The 19,655-nt window shown below is 47.3% G+C and overlaps 1 protein-coding gene across 3 annotated transcripts in view; it reads left to right on the top strand.

Moving 5' to 3' along the window:
* Positions 1-19,655, top strand: part of TMC7 (transmembrane channel like 7) — a 48,109-nt gene that overhangs the window by 10,869 nt on the left and 17,585 nt on the right. For 2 of the 3 annotated variants that reach the window (XM_079120853.1, XM_079120855.1), the window contains exons 2-6: positions 3,481-3,724; positions 5,820-5,968; positions 9,751-9,918; positions 12,585-12,667; positions 16,802-16,947. In XM_079120853.1, coding sequence (XP_078976979.1) covers positions 3,481-3,724; positions 5,820-5,968; positions 9,751-9,918; positions 12,585-12,667; positions 16,802-16,947 — 790 coding nt within the window. The remainder of the gene's footprint in view (positions 1-3,480; positions 3,725-5,819; positions 5,969-9,750; positions 9,919-12,584; positions 12,668-16,801; positions 16,948-19,655) is intronic. The other variant, XM_079120854.1, reaches the window with a different exon arrangement.

Below are 19,655 nucleotides of genomic sequence, written 5' to 3'. Positions count from 1 at the left end.
GTGGTGACGCACAGCAAGTACTGTGAATAGCTGGGTACACAGTTGGCACTCGGTAGAGCTTAGCCAGTCTCGTCACGTTGTTTGTTTGCACCTCCCATCATGCTGATGGGGCTCCTCATGGTGCCTCCCTTGTTCCCAGGGGAGCAAATTTGACTCTAGCAGAGGAGGCCCTGGGGGCTGGGGGAGCCCACATGACTGTGTCAGCCCCAACCCCTGTCACGCGTAGCTGTAATGCATCTAAAAACCTTTCAAATGTGACTCTGGGACGGCGGTTGCCTCTTCTGGGGTGGCCTGGCCAGTGGGCGGCAGGCCTGGGTGCTGACCCCTCGGGTGCTGAATATTCAGGAGATCCGTGCTGGTCTGTGTCCAGAGGCCTTTGTTCAGGGTGGATAATGGCTCTTTGTTGCCTCCCGGGCAGGGGGGGGCCTCAGCCTGTGTCAGCCTGGAAGTGGCCTTCATGAGCCACCCTCCCTCACCGAGCCACGAGCCACGTCCCCAGGGAGTACTGGGGTCTGGGAGTGAGAGGGTGCCAAGGCTCCTGGTGGGGGGCAGAGCCCCAGGCGCGTGTCTGTGTGTCACTGAGGCCGGACAGTTGTTCTGTTGTGTCTGAACGGTCCATCAGAGAAAGTGACCCCAGATCCCGACAGCTGAGCGGGGCTGGACTGCTCCCCCAGCCTCCCCAGCCTCCCCAGCCTCCCCCAGCCTCCCTCAGCCCTCCCTCACCTCTCCCAGCCCTCTCCAGCCTCCCCAGCCCTGCCCCAGGCCTCCCCCAGCCTGCCCAGCATCCCCCAGCCCTGCCCCAGGCCTCCCCCAGCCTGCCCAGCCTCCCCAGCCCTGCCCCAGGCCTCCCCCAGCCTGCCCAGCTTCCCCCAGCCTTCCCCCCAGACCTCCTCTGCCTCCCCAGCCTCCCCAGCCTCCCCCAGCACCCAGCCCTCCCAGCCTCCCCCATCCGGAGCCTGCCGTGCCCGGCACTGTGCTGAGATCCTCTTCCCATCAGCAGTCTGTGCCTGGCTCGGCCGGAGCCTTGCAGCCTCCAGAGCAGCCCTTGCAGTGAGGTCAGAACATGACCCGCCCCGGCCCTGAACCTCGGTGGCCTGGGTGCCAGTCACACCTGAAGGGCATGACCACGGGCTACAAAGCCCGGTTGGATCTCACCCCGGCCACTTCTCTGTCCCCCTGCCTCCAGTGGCCACAGTGGCATAAGCTGTGTATTATTTCTGTGGATTCTGGACATCCGCAGGTGGGGCACAGCGGGCATGGCTCACCCTGCTGTGTGTGACATCCCCTGGGGTGGGAGCGTTCAGCATGTCTCCTCACGGCAGCGTCCAGGGAGGGTGCCCTGAGGTCTGGGGACGGAAGCCAGGGACCCTGGTCTTCCTCCTTGTAGCTTAGGGCCTCTGGCCCTGCGTGCGGCTGTCCCAGGGTAGCCGAACTTCTTACACGGCAGCCCTGGGCTCCAGAAGGGTGCCATGTAGGAGCAACCAGCCCTCTTATGACTTAAGGCTGGAACGGCAGAGCATTCCTTCTGTGTGTCCTTTGGTGAAAACAAGTCACAGGTCTGCTCATAATTAAAAAGGGGGTACCACAGAGGGTCTGGTGTGACTCATTGGGGGACCAAATGGCCTTCCAGGCCCCTGTCTGTTTACTCCTCTGCAGTCCCAGAGGTCTGCATGCTCTTCTGCAAACATGCCATGCATGTCCCTGCCCCAGGGCCTTTGCATGTGCTGTTTCCCTTTGCCCAGGCTGCTCTTCTCCACATATCCGTGTGTCTTGCACCTTCCATTCATTCAGCATCAGCTGAAGAGTGAGATCACACCTGACCCACCTATCACCTCTGTCCCTTGTACCACATTGATTTTGTTTTTTTCATTGTACTGATCACTTCTTGGCATAGTGTCTATTTCCTGTTTAATCATTGGACTCCGAATCACCGAGTCAGGATTTGAACCCAAGCCACTCAGCATCTGACAAGAGCCCACAGAAGCTTTGCTGCCCGGGGGCCGTTGCTTCGGGAGTTGAGGCCTCTTCTGCCTCTTCCCCTGAGGCCTGTCGTGGCTCAGCGTGAGCTTCCTGCATCTGACATCTGATCAGGAGTAAAACTTGTCCTGAAAGCAGCTTCGCTCTCCTTAGAGCGCTGTGCAGGCAGGGGACACCGAGGCCTCCAGCCGTGACCTGAGTGACGAGAAGGAACCTGGGTCTCAGAGTCAGACCTGGCTGTCTCCAGGGTCCTGCCGCAAGCTGTCTAGACAGGCTTTACCAAGCTCTTACTGGAGGAGGGCAGCGCTGGGTCCTGGGCTGCGACATCCTCACGGTCCCCGCTCTTCTGCTGTGTCCCGCGGGTCCAAGCAGAGCCCAGGCTAGCCCAGAGCCCCTCTGCCCGAGGGCTCTCTACCCTGGAGCCACGTCCTCAGCTCCTTTTATTTCTTATTTTGAGACAGGGTCTTGCTCAGTTGCTGAGGCTGACCTTGAACTTGTGATCCTCCTGCCTCAGCCTCCTAAGTCACTGGGATTATAGGTGTGACCACGGTGCCCGGTGGGAATCATTCTCTTAACAGTTCCTGCCCCACCCCCCGCCCCCAGGAAGTACTCAGCAAATGTTACTCTTTTTTAAAAAATTTTTTTGTTCTTTTTGGGAGAATGTATTTTGACTTATTATACAGCCATGGCACATAACTTCCCATTCTGTGGTTGAACACGATGTGGAGTTACACTGGTCGTATATTCATACGTGAACATAGGAAAGTCATGTCCAATTCATTCTACTGTCTTTCCTGTTCCCATCCTCCTCCCTTCCCTTCATTACCCTTTGTCTAATCCAATGAATTTCTATTCTCCCCGCCCCCTTATTGTGAGTTAGCATCTGCATATCAGAGAGAACGTTTGACCTTTTTTTTTGGGGGGGGGGTTGGCTTTCTTCACTTAGCATGATATTCTCCAGTTCCATCCATTTACCAGCAAATGCCATAATTTCATTCTTCTTTATGGCTGAGTAATATTCCATTGTGTATATTTACCACCAAATGCGGCTGTTACTGGTGTCTGATGTTATTGCGTGTATTTGCATAGCACTTCATGTTTGTTTTTGTCACACACACTATACACCCCTCACTGTGTGAAGGTGGCTGGAACAGATGTTACTAGCCCCATTTGACAAATGAAAACAGTTTAGATGACTCGCCCGAGGCCACACGCACATTTAGCTAGTGGCTGCAACCAGACCCCAGAACTCAGATGTCCTGCAACTTAAAGCACGTTTACAAACATGCAGAAAGTGAACACATTTGCAGATTATTATGATTATTTGTCCTGAGCACCATCGTGGTACGTAAAATAAGATCCAGACGATTTTGTTACTGGCCCAGGCCAGTGACTATCTGCAGAGTTTATCCATGGCCTCTGCGATCCAAGCTTTCTGTGCCAGGTCTGTGTTTTGGCTCCCAAGCTTCCTGGAGTGAAGGATGGCTTTCTTCTCTCACCCAGAGAGTCAGTCTGTGGACTCGAGTGGCTTCTCCTCGCCACCTGTGAACTTCCTTCAGGAACTGCCAAGCTACCGCTCAGTCGCACGCCGGAGGACCACCATCCTTCCTCGGGACAAGCAGAGCGGCACCTTGCTGAAGCCCACGGACTCGTATGGCTCCCACCTGGAGGGAGGGATCACCAAGAACCTCAGCAGCCAGTCCATTCGCAAGTACGCGCTGAACATCTCTGAGAAGCGGCGGCTGAGGTTGGTGATGGCCACTGGAGGCGGCGGCATGTTCTGGGCAGGGGTGTTTCCTGCATAGGCTGGTTTCCTGAGGAGCTCACGTTATGGGAACTTCATTCCTCAGGGCCGCTAAACTGACATGACAGAGATGCCCAAACCTGTAATAGCTCAAAAGACGATAAGCCTCCTCCCTCTCCTTCCCCTCCCCCTCCTCCTCCCCCTCCTCCTCCACTCCTCCTTCCCCCTCCTCAGTACTGGGGATTGAACCCCGGGGTGCTCTACACCCCCAGCCCTTTTTATTTTTTATTTTGAGACAGGGTCTTGCTAAGTTGCTGAGACTGGCCTTGAATTTGCCATCCTCCTGCCTCAGCCTCTTTTTTGTGGGGGGAGAGTACCAGGAATTGAACTCAGGGGTGCTTAGCCCCTAAGCTACATCCCCAGCCTTATTTTGTATTTTATTTAGAGACAGGGTCTCACTGAGTTGCTTAATGCCTTGTTTTTTGCTGAGGCTGGCTTTGAACTCGTGATCCTCCTGCCTCAGCCTCCTGAGCCACTGGGTTAACAGGCATGCCTCACCATGCCCGACTGGGAGAGTGACTTTGTAGTTTGCCATCTCTGCCTTTCCTGCAGAATTCAAAGCCTAATTTTTCCCCGTTGGTCTGATACAGTGGTAGAGATGGATATTTCTGCCTAACTCTTGATTTGAGGCCACCCAGGGGCAGTAGCAGGGACACAGTGCATGGGGCACACCCTGCCACACAGCTTTGAAAACCCGTGGTGATTTTTATTTTATTTTATTTTATTTTTATTTATTTCGGTGTTGGGGATGGAACCCAGGATCATGCATGCTTGGCAAGTGCTCTGCCCCTGAGCAGCACCCCATCCTTTGATTTTTAATACTGGGGGAGGGTCTCATATAGGCTCAACAACATGGAAATAAAGCCAGACTTTGAGAATGTACTTTATTTCCCACTATTTCAGATTCATAAATTTTTGAATTCTTGTAAAATACCACTGCTGTATACCAAACCTTACCATACCCAAGAAGGAGATGCATTTTCTATTTTTCTTTTTCTTTTCCTTTTTTTTCTTTTTTAAATACCTGGGGTTGAACTCAGGGGCACTTAACCACTGAGCCACATCCCCAGCCCTTTTTATTATTTTTTATTTAGAGACAGGGTCTCACTGAGTTGCTTAGTGCCTCGCTTTTGTTGAGGCTGACTCTGAACTTTTGATCCTCCTGCCTCAGCCTCCCAGGCTGCTGGGATCACAGGCATGCATGACTGTGCCTGGATGGAAAGACGTTTTCTTCTCCCCAGAAATTTCTAAGCTGGTTGGAGAAGTGACCCTAATAGATAGTAAGGGCAGGGGCCGGGTGTGACAGGGCCACCAGCGAACCCCTAGAACTTGGCAAAAACAGGACGCAGGATGGCGGAGACGATACCGTCGCTGCTGGCTCCTGTGCACGGGTGCCAGCGGGTCCTCCCCTCCAACCAACCCTCCTGGCCGGGGTTTCTCAGTTCGAGCTGTTGATTATGGACGTGTGGGGACAGGTATTCTATTGTGGGCTCTCTGCTTTGTGGGATGTGGTCGCATCCCTGGCCTCTACCTGCTAAGTGCCAATAGCACCCCCTGACCCTGGTTGTGACAATCAAGAATGTCTCCATTAGATGGGGCCTAATGTGCCCTGGGTTGGGGAAAATTGCCCCCACTAGTGGAAGGGTAGGTACTTTACTAACCCCCAATGCACGGATGAGGCACAGAGGCTTGTTTGAATGGAAGCCTTGGGCTCTCCCTTGACAGTTCCCTGTCTGATGGAGGACAGACTGGATGGAGGGTGGAGGCAGGTGCCACCTGCTTGGCGTGGCTGGTGGAGCCCTTGCTGTGGCCTGGGGACAAGTTGGTTGCTGGTTGTGCAGCTGATGTCCAGCCGCCTGCACCCCATGCCTCTGCTTCCCCACGCTCCTCCCCCTCCCCCACCCCTCCCCCTGCCCCCCTCCCACCCCCCATGACCTTGGCCTTGGGCTCCTGGAGGTTCCAGCCTCCTTCCTGCTGCGCTTCTCCCAGAGAGCCATGGGTGTGGGATTTCAGGATGTCCGACTACTTCCTACTGCAGGGACATTCAGGAGACCCAGATGAAGTACCTGTCCGAGTGGGACCAGTGGAAGCGGTACAGCAGCAAGTCCTGGAAGCGGTTCCTCGAGAAGGCTCGCGAGATGACCACCCACCTGGAGCTGTGGCGGGAGGACATTCGAAGCATAGAAGGTACCGCGCGGCGGGTGCTGCGCACAGTCCCCTCTGCAGGCCTCTCGGGTCTTGGGGGAGCCGGGTGCACAGCTCGGTTTTCACCAGACCCCGGCTGACGGGGAGCATCTCCTGCTGGACAGGTGTGGGCAGCAAGCCACCTGAGGCTGAGCGGAGCCCGCGGCCAGGAAGAGGCAGGAAGCCTTCCTGCTCGGTTGGGGGCCGCGGTTGTCTTGGCCCAAAGCTGCTCAGGGCAGCGCTGCTCGGAAACACCGGCAGTTTCTAGACCTGCCGCGGATCCTGTTCCCCCTCGTGCTGACCAGGATGCTCCTGTTGCTCCTCTTCTTCCACCACAGATGCGTCGCCTTGCGTCCTTGAACTCCGTGTCTGTTTGATAGCTTTATGAGCAGTACGGTGGCTGGCTCAGAGGCTGCTCCACACTGCCACAGCTGACCCTTGGCGTGGGAATGCTAAGAACGTCCTTTTCCATAGTGGGGACAACTTGGGATATGGTCTTCGAAGGCAGTGTGGGCTGCAGTGACAGAATACCACAGACGGGGGCTTAATAAGTGGACATTTCCAGCTGGGCCTGGTGGTGCAGCCCTGTAATTCCAGTGGCTTGGGAGGCTGAGACAGAAGGATAGCAAGTTTAAGGCCAGCCTCAGCGACTTAGTAAGACCTTGCCTCAAATAATAATAATAATAATAATAATGCTGCTGGGATGTGGTTAAGTGCATGGCTGGGTTCAATCCTGCTACCAAATAAAGAGAAATAGAAATTTGGGGTGGGGCATAGCTCAGTGTAGAGCCCCCTGCCCAGCGTGTGTGAGGCCCTGGGTTCAGTCCCCAGTGCGGCAAATGAAAGAAAGAGGAATGTTTTCTTAGAGTTCTAGAAGTTGGAGCAAGCCTTGCTAAGTGCCCATCTGACACTGTGGGGGTTAGTTGGGGGTGTGTAGAGGGAGAGAGGCTGGGAGACAGGGGGACGGGACCAGCAGGAGCCCCCAGAGTCCCTTCTCACAAGGGCACTGAGCTCATCAGTAGGGCCCCACCCCATGACCTCATCCTTAATCACCTCCCCAAGACCCACCTCCAGCACCCTCAGTCACCTCCAGCACCCTCAGTCACCTCCAGCACCCTCAGTCACCTCGAGCACCATCAGTCACCTCGAGCACCATCAGTCACCTCCAGCACCCTCAGTCACCTCGAGCACCATCAGTCACCGGAGGGCTTGGGACTTAGCATTTGAATTTGGAAGCGGGGATAGTCTTCAATGCACAAAAATGAGAAGCTATACCAAAATATAAAATCAGAAATATTAACTATCTGGGCATCTTAGCAGGGGCTGGGGGTAGGGCCTCTTAGGATTACATTGTTTCTACCAAAAACCAGAAGAATTTATAAGCACCACCTCACACTGCTGAGATGGACGCTTTGTAAAGCTGTTCATAAGGAATCTGGCCTGCTAAGTAGGGCAGCATTGATTGCTTCCTTTGTTCCATTATTCCTATTTTTAAAAATATAAAATATAAAATGTTACTTTTGGTATTAGTAGCCACTGGTAGTAAACTACCTTTCACTATTTTATTTATTTATTTTTGTACTGGGGATGGAACCCAGGGTCACTTTACCACTGAGACACATTCCCAGCCCTATTATTTATTTATTTATTTATTTATTTATTTATTTATTTATTTATTTATTTATTTATTGCAGTGCTGGGGATCAAACCCAGGGCCTTGTGCTTGCAAGGCAAGCACTCTAATGACTGAGCTATCTCCCCAGCCCTATTTTTTATTTTGAAACAGAGTCTCACTGAGTTGGGCAGGGCCCCTTTAAGGTGCTGAGGCTGGCCTTGAGCTTGTGATCCTCCTGTCTCAGCCTCCTGCATTGCTGGGATTACAGGTGTGAGCTACTGTGCCTGGCTTATTTATTTTTAATATGGAGAGTACAAATATTCCTAAGGGGCATCTTAAAACTTTAACCACACACTTTTTCTCTTGAGATTTGAGCGTGATATGTTTGGAACACAATCATAGATGCTAATCTTTATTAATCTTTATAAAGCAAGTATTGGGTCAAATATTTGCTCACATGATCTCAATGCTTACAGTAAACCTTTATAGAGGTACAAACCGTCTGCTTGGCTCAGAGAAGGTAAGATACTTACCAATTCACTCAGCCTAGATGAGCAGGGCTGGTCTTCAGGCAGCTTGGTTTTGTTTACCTCAGTTTCCTCTCTGGCAAAGCGGCAGCTTTCCCAGCGACCGTCATCAGAAAATGACATGTGTGCAGGGTAGGTTCTCCCTGGGGAACTGGGACTTAGCGTTTCTGTGGCTGGCTGGGTGCTCCCCTGGCAGGGAGTGAAAGTCATTTCCTCCAGCAAGGTTGCTGAGCATGAGTGAGGGGAGAAGCTGGTGGGTGTCATGGGTCTTTAGAGTCAGGAGGTATGTTCTTTGTCCCCACCAAGAACAAGGAAGCTCCCCCTGGAATCTTTCTGACCCTCCTCAGCCATTTAATTATTATCAGAGAGGAGGCTGGTCCTCTGAGAATCAGTCGGGAGAAAAATTATAGTCATACGAACAGATGCAGAAAAGGCATCCATCAGCCTCAGTTCTCATTCCTACAAACGAGAGAGAGATGAGCCCTTTCTTAATCTGGCTTTTTAAAGTCTTTGGAAATTCTACAGCGAATATCAGATATGATGAATTATCAAAAAACTTGCCCCCCAAGATTGAGAATGAGGAAAATGTGCTCATGACCCCAGATTCCATTCAGCATTGTCCTTCCTGGTACAGCACAATGGATTCAAAGGGGTAATACTTGGAAAAGAAGAAATAAAATGTCATCCTTTTTGCGGATGACCTGGTATGGACGTAGGAAGAAAAGAAAAGAAATTATTAGCTTTAACGTGTGAATTTGGTGAGATTGTTAATGTAACATGGTTTGTATATAAAATCATTTGCATCAATTACATTAAATTGTATTTCCAGATACCAGCAAAAAAATGTAGAAAATGACTTTTAGTGATATAATTGATGAAAGTCAAATACCTATAAACTTATTAAAGGAGGATGTATAATAATTATGCACAGAAAACTATAAAATATTATTGAGAGAAACTAAAGAAGACCTAAATATACCATGTTCATGGACCAGAAGGTTCGATATTATCACTTCTCCTCAAACTGACCTATGTATTTCATATCATTTAACTCAGTCTCAGCAGTGTGTGTGCACGTGTATGAGACAATGAAGACAGGAGAAAAAAACTATGATTGTCTCAATGTATGCACAAAAATTGAGCTAAAATTTATACTGAAATGCAAAATGTCAAGGATTCCTGGGGCTGGCATAAGGAAGAACGCAGCTGAAAGACGCATGTTCCACGTGTCAGGTCTTACTATAAACATGCATAATAAAGACGGCCTGGTATTGATTTAAGGACAGACCCATGGAGCAGAATAGAGTTCAGAAAAATGTACATGCACATAAAGTTAATTGGTTTCCAAAAGTGAGGGATCAATCAGTGGTGTTGAGTCAACTAGATATTCACATAAGAAAAGGTAGGGAGCCCTTCTTCATCTTTACTCTGCTCTTAAGTGATTAGCTCAAGACTGGGTGAAGGTCAACACGTGAGTGATTGAAACACTGGGAAGTAGGGCTTGAAGCCAGCAGTAGAAAAAGGAAATGTTCTTTCCCTCTGTCCCCCACCGAGAATCCTGCAGCTCCAGCTTTGTATGGCTGATTGAATCTCCAGTGTGTAATATGATGAATGATATCCCAATGTCTTTTCTTTTTTTCCAGGGAAATTCGGCACTGGGATTCAGTCCTATTTTTCCTTCTTACGGTTCCTGGTGTTGCTGAATTTGGTGATATTTCTGATCATCTTTATGCTGGTCTTGCTCCCTATCTTGCTGACCAAATACAAAATCACCAACAGCACTTTTGTGCTCATTCCGTTCAAAGACATGGGTGAGTTTAAGGCCTAGTTTACCATGACGCCTGTTCTTTTCACTGTGAATTAGGTAGAGTGCATCCTTTGTGAGGAGTCTTCATTCTGAGTCTTAGGTGACTGTATTAGTCAGGATGAGTGAGATCATGCTGCAGAAACAAATGACCCCATAACCCTCAGTGCCTAATAACTACAAATGTTTATTTCTCACTCACAGTCCACGTCCATCATGGGTTGGTGGTCTACACACTGGAGCCCAATCTAATGGGGCTGCCTCTATCTGGGCATGGTCAGTGTGGCTCAGGGAAAAACAACCATGGCTCAGGGGGAAAAGTACTGGCTCCTGATGCTTCTGCTTGGGGATGATAGGGGGCCACATTTCTGCCGTATCTCATTGGTCAAAGCAAGACACTCAGCAACCCCGGGTTCATCAAGGCATTTGGAAGGAGCAATGCTGGGTAGGAAAGTGGAATATTTAGCAAGCATAATGTAACCTCCTCCATGACTTTGAGATTTTACTCTCTGTTAAGGATGATGCTTAAGGTCTTCATTCCTTCAACAGATACTCACTGAGCACCTGCATGTGCTGGAGGAGAGCTAGTTCCTGGGGCTTCAGCATGTGCTGGAGGAGAGCTAGTTCCTGTTGGTATCCACGGCATTCACGTGCCCTGGCAGGAGATAGGTTTTAAGAAATTAAGCACATGATGAAGTACATAACATGCATCTGGTCCCAGGGGAAGGGAAAGGATAGGGTGCTGTAACGTTGGACACCAGGACACTGGAGATTGAAGGGTCCCCACATCCCTCTCTGAAGGCAGGGGCATTTAAGCAGAGCCCTGGGGGTGAGGAGGAAGCAGCCATTGAAGAACAGTAGAACCTTCAGGCTGAGGAACAGGATCTCCAAGGCTTAGACTGGAAAATAAGTTGGCATCTTAGAGAAGCTCAAAGCCCGGTGTGGCTGGCTGACTGGCAAACCTCTCCTGCAAAGGACTGGGTAGGAAATACTTCAGATGTCATGAGCCCTGTGGTCGCTGCTGTGTCTGGTGTTTTCTTTTTCTTCCTTCCTTCCTTCCTTCCTTCCTTCCTTCCTCCCTCCCTCCCTCCCTCCCTCCCTTCCTTCCTTCCTTCCTTCCTTCCTTCCTCCCTTCCTCCCTCTCTCCCTTCCTCCCTCCCTCCCTCACTTCCTTCCTCCCTCCCTCCCTCCCTTCCTTCCTTCCTTCCTTCCTTCCCTTTCCTTTCCTTTCTTTCTTAGCTGCTGTGTCTGTTGAACTCTGCCCTTGGAGCCATAGATGATGTGTCATGCTTGGGCGTGTCTAGGTTTCAACAATACGCTATTAACAAAAAGGCAACTGGCTGGATTTGGCCCACAGCCACAGTGTGCTGACTTCCAGGCTGGAGGATGATGAGTGAGTGGCAGGCATCTCCCTCCAGCTTCCTGACTCAGAAGAGAATGGTCCCGTCTCCTCTGTCCATTCTACTGTGTTCATGCAACTGATCCAGCACCTTCTGTACACCCAACTGCCCTTTGTCCTTCTCTGCCATTTGGTGGTGAGCGTTTCAAGGGCAGAAAAGGCCTCTTATTTATATTTTTATCCCCAACATCTCTCTGGGCACAATCATGAAAAAATGTTTGTTGAATGAATAAACAAATGAATGTTAGAATTCTAAGATGGTAGAGCTGGAATCATCCTTGGGTGAACTGATTCAACTCCTTTTTTTTTTTAACAAAGGGGAAACCAAAGCCCAGAAAAGAGATGGTAGATTGGGTTATTTTCCCTGATTTGTCACTTTCCTGTAATTGTGACTTTATACTGTGGGTAATGAATTCTTCCTGCCCCATTGTTATTGACCCTGGATGCATGACTGGTTGTGTCTAATGAAGTGTTAACTTGACATGTCCTCTTATGTTTGGCTTGCCTTATTGTGTCCCTGTGTTATACCATGAGAAGAGCATGCCTCAGGTGCACCTTGCCTCTTCATCTCTGCCCCAGAGTGGGTCATGTGGAATAGATCTGAGCCCATCAGAACCTTAGCCTCAATCCACTGAATGAACTCCAGCTCTAAGCCAATGAGTGAGAAAATAAACTTTTGACTTTTTCAGTCACTGAGACTGTGAGATCATTTGTTACGCAGCGATCACTGACTCTTACAGCAGAGAAGAGAGTTAGTTGTCCAAGCATAAGGTAGTGTCACTAAAACTAGTGCCCAAATTTTGTTGAATAATTATACATAGATAAATATGTGTATTTTAACATGAATCTGGTGCTATACATGTAAAGATCTTATATATTAGATGTGCTTAAGATGGGATAACAGTTCTATCAATCACATATCTCAAAGCACATGAACACTGAAACACGAAACACACAAGCAGAACGTGTTCTAAATGTGAACTCACATGCAAAAACATATAGAAAAGACATCTAGCCCCAAAGGTTAGGGAGAAGAGAGATTTCTCTAGAAATAGAAATCAAAGAAAATAGAAATAAAAATACACTGTATTAGGGTTTGAAAATAGAAACATAGAAAATCAGAAATGCATGAACACGCCCATGTACAGATATGCAAATATAGGAGACATGTGTAAACATATAGGGTTACGTGCTGATAGACATGAATGGCAGCAGACGAGTTACAGGGATGGCAGACTGTTTCCAGCCCGTGTCCTTGCCTGTGTTTCCTGCAGATATCCAGTGTACAATATACCCGATAAGCAGTTCCGGCCTCATTTACTTCTACAGCTACATCATCGACTTGCTTTCTGGCACTGTAAGTATCTAGCCCGACCCTTGCTTTGGACCTTCAGAGGGCTAGACGTAGATTGAGGGAGCGCCCAGCTTCCTGCATGTCCGCGGTGAGAACTGAACACGGGTGGGGACACCGGAACCAGAGAAAGAAGCAGGGTTTGTGGTGACCTCAGGGGCAGGAGTGCCTGCCACCGGCTCCTGCTGGACCCTATGGGAAGTCTGGGTTGGTACTCTCGGCCAATGTCCCTTTCCTTGTCGCTGCCACCATCATCCTGACTTGCAACAGGAAGCCGAGTTCCCCCACAGGGAGAAGGTTCTGGAGAGAGTCCATGGATCCCTCGGACACTCAGAAACTAGAGCAGTGGCTGAAGGCCATGGCTCTTCCACCCAGAAACTGCACACGGAGATGCATGATGCACAGACACAGGGGTACCTGCCCAGCACTGGCATGCACGCCGCACTCGTGTGGACACACAGATCCCTTGGAATCCCTTAAACATTTATTTATTAATCCCAGCCAGCCTCCTCGGCTCCAGATGAAACAAATCTTAGGTTTCCAGGCCCTGTGGACTTTTGCCCCATAGGCTTCGTGTAGTTAGGCAAGATTTTATGGTCTGTGTGCCGAGGCTTTGGGAGAGGAGGAGAGAATATGTACTTTGTTTCTATTAAAAGATTTACTTAATTACTTAGATAATCTAAGACTGCATGGCTGTGAAAAATAATAGAGTGAAAGTGTCCTTCCCCAGCGGGCAGCTGACCTTCCACACTATGGTTTGCAGCCTTCTTGATCTTTATGCACTTAATGGTTTTTTTGGGGGGGGGTACTGGGGATGGAACCCAGGGGTGCTTAACCACTGAGCCACGTCCCCAGCCTTTTTAATATCTTATTTAGAAATAGGGTCTCGCTGAGTTGCTTAGGGCCTTGCTAAGTTGCTGAGGCTGGCTTGAGTTCACGATCCTCCTGCCTCAGCCTCCTGAGCTGCTGGGATTCCAAGTGCACCTAATGCTCTTGCTTGCTGTTTCACGTTGTGGGTTTTTCACATCCCCTGTTGCTGGACATCAGGCCGCCCCTGTTTCCCCCCTGGGTGAGCCATGCCGTGGTGGACATCTGCCTGCTGCCTGCAGTACTCTTGCTCTCTATGTCCGTTTTCTTCTTCCTTCTCCTGGCCTTTCCCTGCCATCCAAGGAGGTATCTGAGGTGGTCTTTCATTCACACCTTACAAAAACGGACTCTTCTGTGCTGTTCTTTGCAAAGGATACCTTTGGGGTTTAAAAATAAATAAGTCGTTATTTTACTTTTTGTTTTTGCAGAGCTTTGGTCTTGCTAGGCAAGCCCTCTATCATACAGCTACACCCCCGCCCCATTGTTCAATCCCTGGTTTGATTGAACCCACTCAGCCACTGAGCCACATGCCCAGCCCTATTTTGCATTTTATTTAGAGACAGGGTCTCACTGAGTTGCCTAAGTGTTTGTAAAGTTGCTGAGGCTGACTTTGAACTTGTAATCCTCCTGGCCTCAGCCTCCTGAGCCTCTGGGATTACAGGCCTGCGCCACCTCGCCCAGCCCCACCCCTGTTCTGGTTTGTTTTTAATAACACCTTTATTGAGACAGCAGTCACTTGCCACATCATTCTGTCATTTCAAACATACAGTTTAAAGGTTTTCGGTATGTTCAGAGGTATACTCTGATCCACACAGCCAATTTTAGAACCTTTTCATTACCTCAAAAAGAGCCCCTGCCGCTTAGCGATTACCTCCCAGTCCCCCAACCAGCCCTGAGCAGCCATTAATCTACTTCTGTCTCTAAAATGCCTATTTTGGACATTTCCTATAGATGGGCTCTGCCCAGTGGTAGTGTTTGCCTAGCATTCACACGGTCCTGGGTTCAATCCCCAGAACTGCAAAAAAATAATACAGAATAAAAAATAAAATTGATGGAATCGTATGCTACGTGGCCCTTTGTGAATGGCTTCTTTCCCTTTGGGTAACCTTTTCAGGGTTCACGCAGGCAGCGGATGCCAGCACTCTGTTCCTTTTCATGGTGCAGTGTCCCGCCGAAGGCTCTGCATATGTAGGACTGCATCTCGTGCCTCTGTTCTTGATGGGCGTTTGAGTCGTTTCCAACTTTCAGCTACTGTGGACGGTGCTGCCATTGTGTGGACAGGTGCATTCATTTCTCCTGGGTAGACACCCAAGGATTGGAACCACTGGGTCTAACGGTCCAGAGAAAGAAGCAGGGTTTGTGGTGACCTCAGGGGCTGGAGTGCCTGCCACCAGGCTCCTGCTGGACCCTACGGGAAGTCTGTGTTGGTACTCTCGGCCAATGTCCCTTTCCTTGTCGCTGCCACCTTCATCCTGATCTGCAACAGGAAGCTGAGTTCCCCCACAGGGAGAAGGTTCTGTGAGGAGCCTGGAGAGAGTCCATGGATCCTTCGGTGTAGCATCTTGAGGGGCTGCCACCCTGCCAACGACCCTACGCTATCTTGCCTTCTTCCCAGCAGCACCTGAGAGTTCCAGTTTCTCCATATCCTTATCAACACTTGTCATTATCTGACCTTCTCATTACAACCATCTTGGTGTGTGTGCAGTGATATCTCTTTGTGGTTTCGGTTTGCATTTCTCTAATGACTAGTAATGCTGAGCATCCTTCCAGGAGCTTCTTGGCCATTTCTGTATCTTTTTTTTTTTTTTTTTTTTTGATAAATATCTATTTGGATTCTTTGTTTTAAAATTGGGTTCTCTGTCTTTTGATTGTCGAGTTATGAGTTCTTTGTATATGCTAGGTATAGCTCCTGAAGCATAAATGTTTTTAATTTGGATGATAAATTAATATTATTTATGTCTTCTCCTTTTATTGCTGTGATTTTGATGTCCTTAAACATTCACTGCTAAATCTAAGGCATGAGGATTTTAATTTATTTTTACTATGGTAAACACATAGCATAAAACTTATTGTTTTAACCATTTTTAAGTGTATAATGCAGACATGTCAAGGTTATCCACATTGTTGCACACCAGATTTCTACAGCTTTCTCGTCTGGCAAATCTGAAATTCTGTATTCATTTAGCAAATCCCCCTTCGCCCTCCCTCAAGTCCCTGCCATCCACCATTCTACTTTGCATGTCTGTGAATTTGACTACTCTAGAGACATCACGTGAGTGGGAATCTGCAGTCCTTGTCATCATGTGACTGGATGATCTCACTTTAGTAAAATATACTTAAGGCTTGTGCAAGTTGCAGTATGTGACATGATTTCCTGCCTTCTTAAGGCTGAGTCCTATTGCATTGCTATAGTTAGTTCAGGGTTATGTTCTCTGTGGTCTTCTAAACATTTTATGGTTTGGGCTCTTTCCTTTAGTTTTTGGGTCCATTTTAAGCTAATTTTCATATGCGACGTGAGGTTGAGGTCCAGCTTCATTCTTTACCCTGTGACTATCTCGTGGTCTCAGTTATGAAAAGGCTGCTGTTTCCCCTTATCAAGAAATTAATTGGCTGTAGATACATTGGTTCATTTCTAGACTCCAGTCCTGTGTCATTGATGTACATGTCTTCTTATTGCCAATTCCACACTGTTTTGGTCACTGTTGCTTTGTAATAAGTTTGGAAGTAGGAACACCTGGGTCCTCCAGTTTCTTTCTTCCTTTTTCAAGTTTGTTTTGGCTCTTCTGGGTCTCTTGAAACTCCATACGAACCTTAAGATCAGCTTGCCAATTTCTACAAAGAAGCTAGCTGGGATTCTTATAGGGTTTGCGTTGTATCTGTAAGAATATTGTCATGGATCTTCTGATTCATGAACATGGGATATTTCCTGTTTACTTTGATTTGTTATTTTTTTTTTACATCCATGATTTATAGTATCTAGAGTATGATTTTCAATTTTGTTAAATTTATTCTTTTTGATGCTGCGACACATGGAACTGTTTTCTTAATTTGTTTTGAATGGGTCACCTAGTTATTGTTATGCTCAAGTTTTGTCAGTGCCTTATTCCCCAGACACTAACTGAGTACCCTTTATTCTTTTGGGATTCTTCTGATATCTAGGGAATATAGCTATGAACAAAGACACTGGAATGAGTTCCTTGAGTCAGAAACTACCCGTCTGGTTGCCTGTGCTGAGCTCACCAGGCTGACTTCTTGTCCTTGACTTGATTTCAGGGTTTCTTGGAGGAGACCAGCCTCTTTTATGGACATTACACCATTGATGGTATAAAATTTCAGAACTTCACCTATGATCTGCCCCTGGCTTACTTGATAAGCACAATTGCCTACCTGGCCCTGAGCCTCCTTTGGATAGTGAAAAGGTAAGTTGCATTTCCTTTGAATTACCCTTCATGACTGGAGTCGCTTAGAGCTCTGTGGACTCTGGAAACCATTGCCCAAAAGATGAGTAGAGTTCAGGGGTCAGCTTCGTGGAGAAGACCTGGAGGAAAAGGAAGTCAGGATTGGGGAGCTGGGTAGCAACCTGGAGTTCTTCAGTCAGTTGTTACTGAACACACCTGACAATTCCACATCTATTGGATTGCAACTGGCCGAAACCCAACTCTGGCTAGGGGAATTGAGTGGCATCTTGAGAACCAAGGAAAGGAAGAAACTCAGTTACAGGAAGGATAAAGACATAGCTATTGCTTAGGAACAATATCAAAAGCAAAAGGTCCCCTCATCTTTGGGGTCTCTTGTGTGGTGGCGGCTTGCTTAAGTGCTGAGAGATAGGGTGTCTCAGTTTCCACTGATGTATGCCTCCCTGGGCCACAGGTGAAGGAATTCTTAGAAGGAACTTCTTGGCCCTTTTTCATTCAGGTGCCTAATTGTAACCCTCCGTTGGTGGCCATTTGTAGGCAGACTATCTGTAAATGGGTCACCCCCATTGATTCAAGTGCCCAGAACTCTGACCAGAACTATGGCCAAGGGGGTTGGGGCTGTATGACAACTTGACATTTCCCAAGTGACTTAGTGAGAGCGATTCCCAAGAAAAGAGAAGACTATTAATTCCTTTATTTATTTAATAAACAACTGTCCCACGGGTATTAATGGTCCAAATACAGTAGAAGTGTATTTCTGGAGTCTGCATGGAATTTGCTTAATTGAAACATCTCAGGGTATGAAGTCATTTAGAAGCGTACATTTTGGGAAAGCATCTCAGGTGGTTCTGATGCAAATTCTTTGCTATGATTCTTTGGCAGAATGACTGATCATGGTCGTTCTTCCCATATCTGTTGTCCTCATGCCTCCCTTGCAAATCCTAAAAAATACCTGTTCCATCTACAAGGACCTTGTGTGGTATTTGGTGTTTTTATGTCATGGAAGCATTCGATTGAGTAAAAATTATGAAATGTGCAACAGAATTGCATTTGGTTTAAACAGGTGCTCATTAAATATTTGCCTTATTTACTAGTTAAATCATTTATATATTCATTTATCTGTCAGTTATCTAAAGCATGGTCCTGGCATTGTGGATATAAATTTGTCGAGACAGCCAGGATACCTGCCTTCAAGCAATTTAAAATTTAACTCAGAGTAATGGATTATAAACAATGAACAGATAAATAAGCAAATTGCAGATTAGGTTCATCACTGTGAAAGAAATAAAAAGGACCAATTTGAAGTAGGGATCACAGTTTTGTGTGGGGGAGATAAGGGATCACAGGATATTTGAACTGAAATCTGAAAGATCATGTGTTAGTCCATTTTCCCTTACTGTGAAAAAAATGCCCGCGATAGCTTAGAAGGAGGAAAGGTCTATTTTGGCTCATGGTTGCAGAGGTTTTGGTCCATGGTTGTTGTTCAGCCCTGTTACTTTGAGTCCATCATTGTGGAAGCCTGTGATGGAGAATCACCTAACTTCCTTCCACTGGGCCCCATCTCTTCAGAATTCCACCTCCCAGTAGCTCCAGGGACTTGGGACCAAGCCTTTCACACATGAGCTTCTGAGGGACACTCCAGATTCAAATTATCGCAGATAATAGACCATATGATATGCCACAAAGCAGCCCTTAGGAAATGCAAAAAAATAGAGATACTGCCTTGTGTTCTATCAGATCATAATGGACTGAGAGTAGAAATCAATGACAAAGTAAAAAAAGGAAATTACTCCAACACTTGGAGACTAAATAATATGCTATTGAATGAAACATGGATAACAAAAAACATCAGGGAGGAGATTAAAAAATTCTTAGAGGTCAATGAGAATGACGATACAACATATCAAAATCTCTGGGACACTATGAAAGCGGTATGAAGAGGAAGATTCATTGCATGGAACGCATTCCAGAAAAGAATGAAAAGTCAACAATTAAATGACCTAACATTACAGCTCAAAGTCCTAGAAAAAGAAGAACAGAATAACAGCAAAAGTAGTAGAAGACAGGAAATAATTAAAATCAGAGCTGAAATCAATGAAATTGAAACAAAAGAAACTACTCAAAAAATTGACATAACAAAAAGTTGGTTCTTTGAGAAAGTAAACAAAATAGATAAACCCTTAGCCACACTAACAAAGAGAAGGAGAGAGAAGATTCAAATTACTAAAATACATGATGCAAAAGAAAATATCACAACAGACACCACTGAGATACAGAACATAATGAGAAGCTACTTTGAAAATCTGTATTCCAACAAAATAGAAAGTCCCGAAGACATTGACAAATTTCTAGAGACATATGCTCCTCCCAAACTGAACCAGGAGGACATACACGATTTAAACAGATCAATATCAAGCAATGAAATAGAAGAAGCCATTAAAAATCTACCATCCAAGAAAAGCCCAGGACCAGATGGATTCTCATCTGAGTTCTACAAGACCTTCAAAGAAGAACTCATTCCAATAGTTCTCAAAGTATTCCAGGAAATAGAAAAGGAGGGTACCCTACCGAACTCATTCTATGAAGCTAATATCACCCTCATACCCAAACCAGGAAAAGACACATCAAGGAAAGAAAATTTTAGACCAATATCCTTGATGAATATAGATGCAAAGATCCTTAACAAAATATTGGCAAACTGTATCCAAAAA

Source organism: Sciurus vulgaris (genome assembly GCF_902686455.1).
Source record: "Sciurus vulgaris genome assembly, chromosome: 18".
NCBI lineage: Eukaryota > Metazoa > Chordata > Mammalia > Rodentia > Sciuridae > Sciurus > Sciurus vulgaris.
This window is presented reverse-complemented; position numbering and strand designations above follow the sequence as displayed.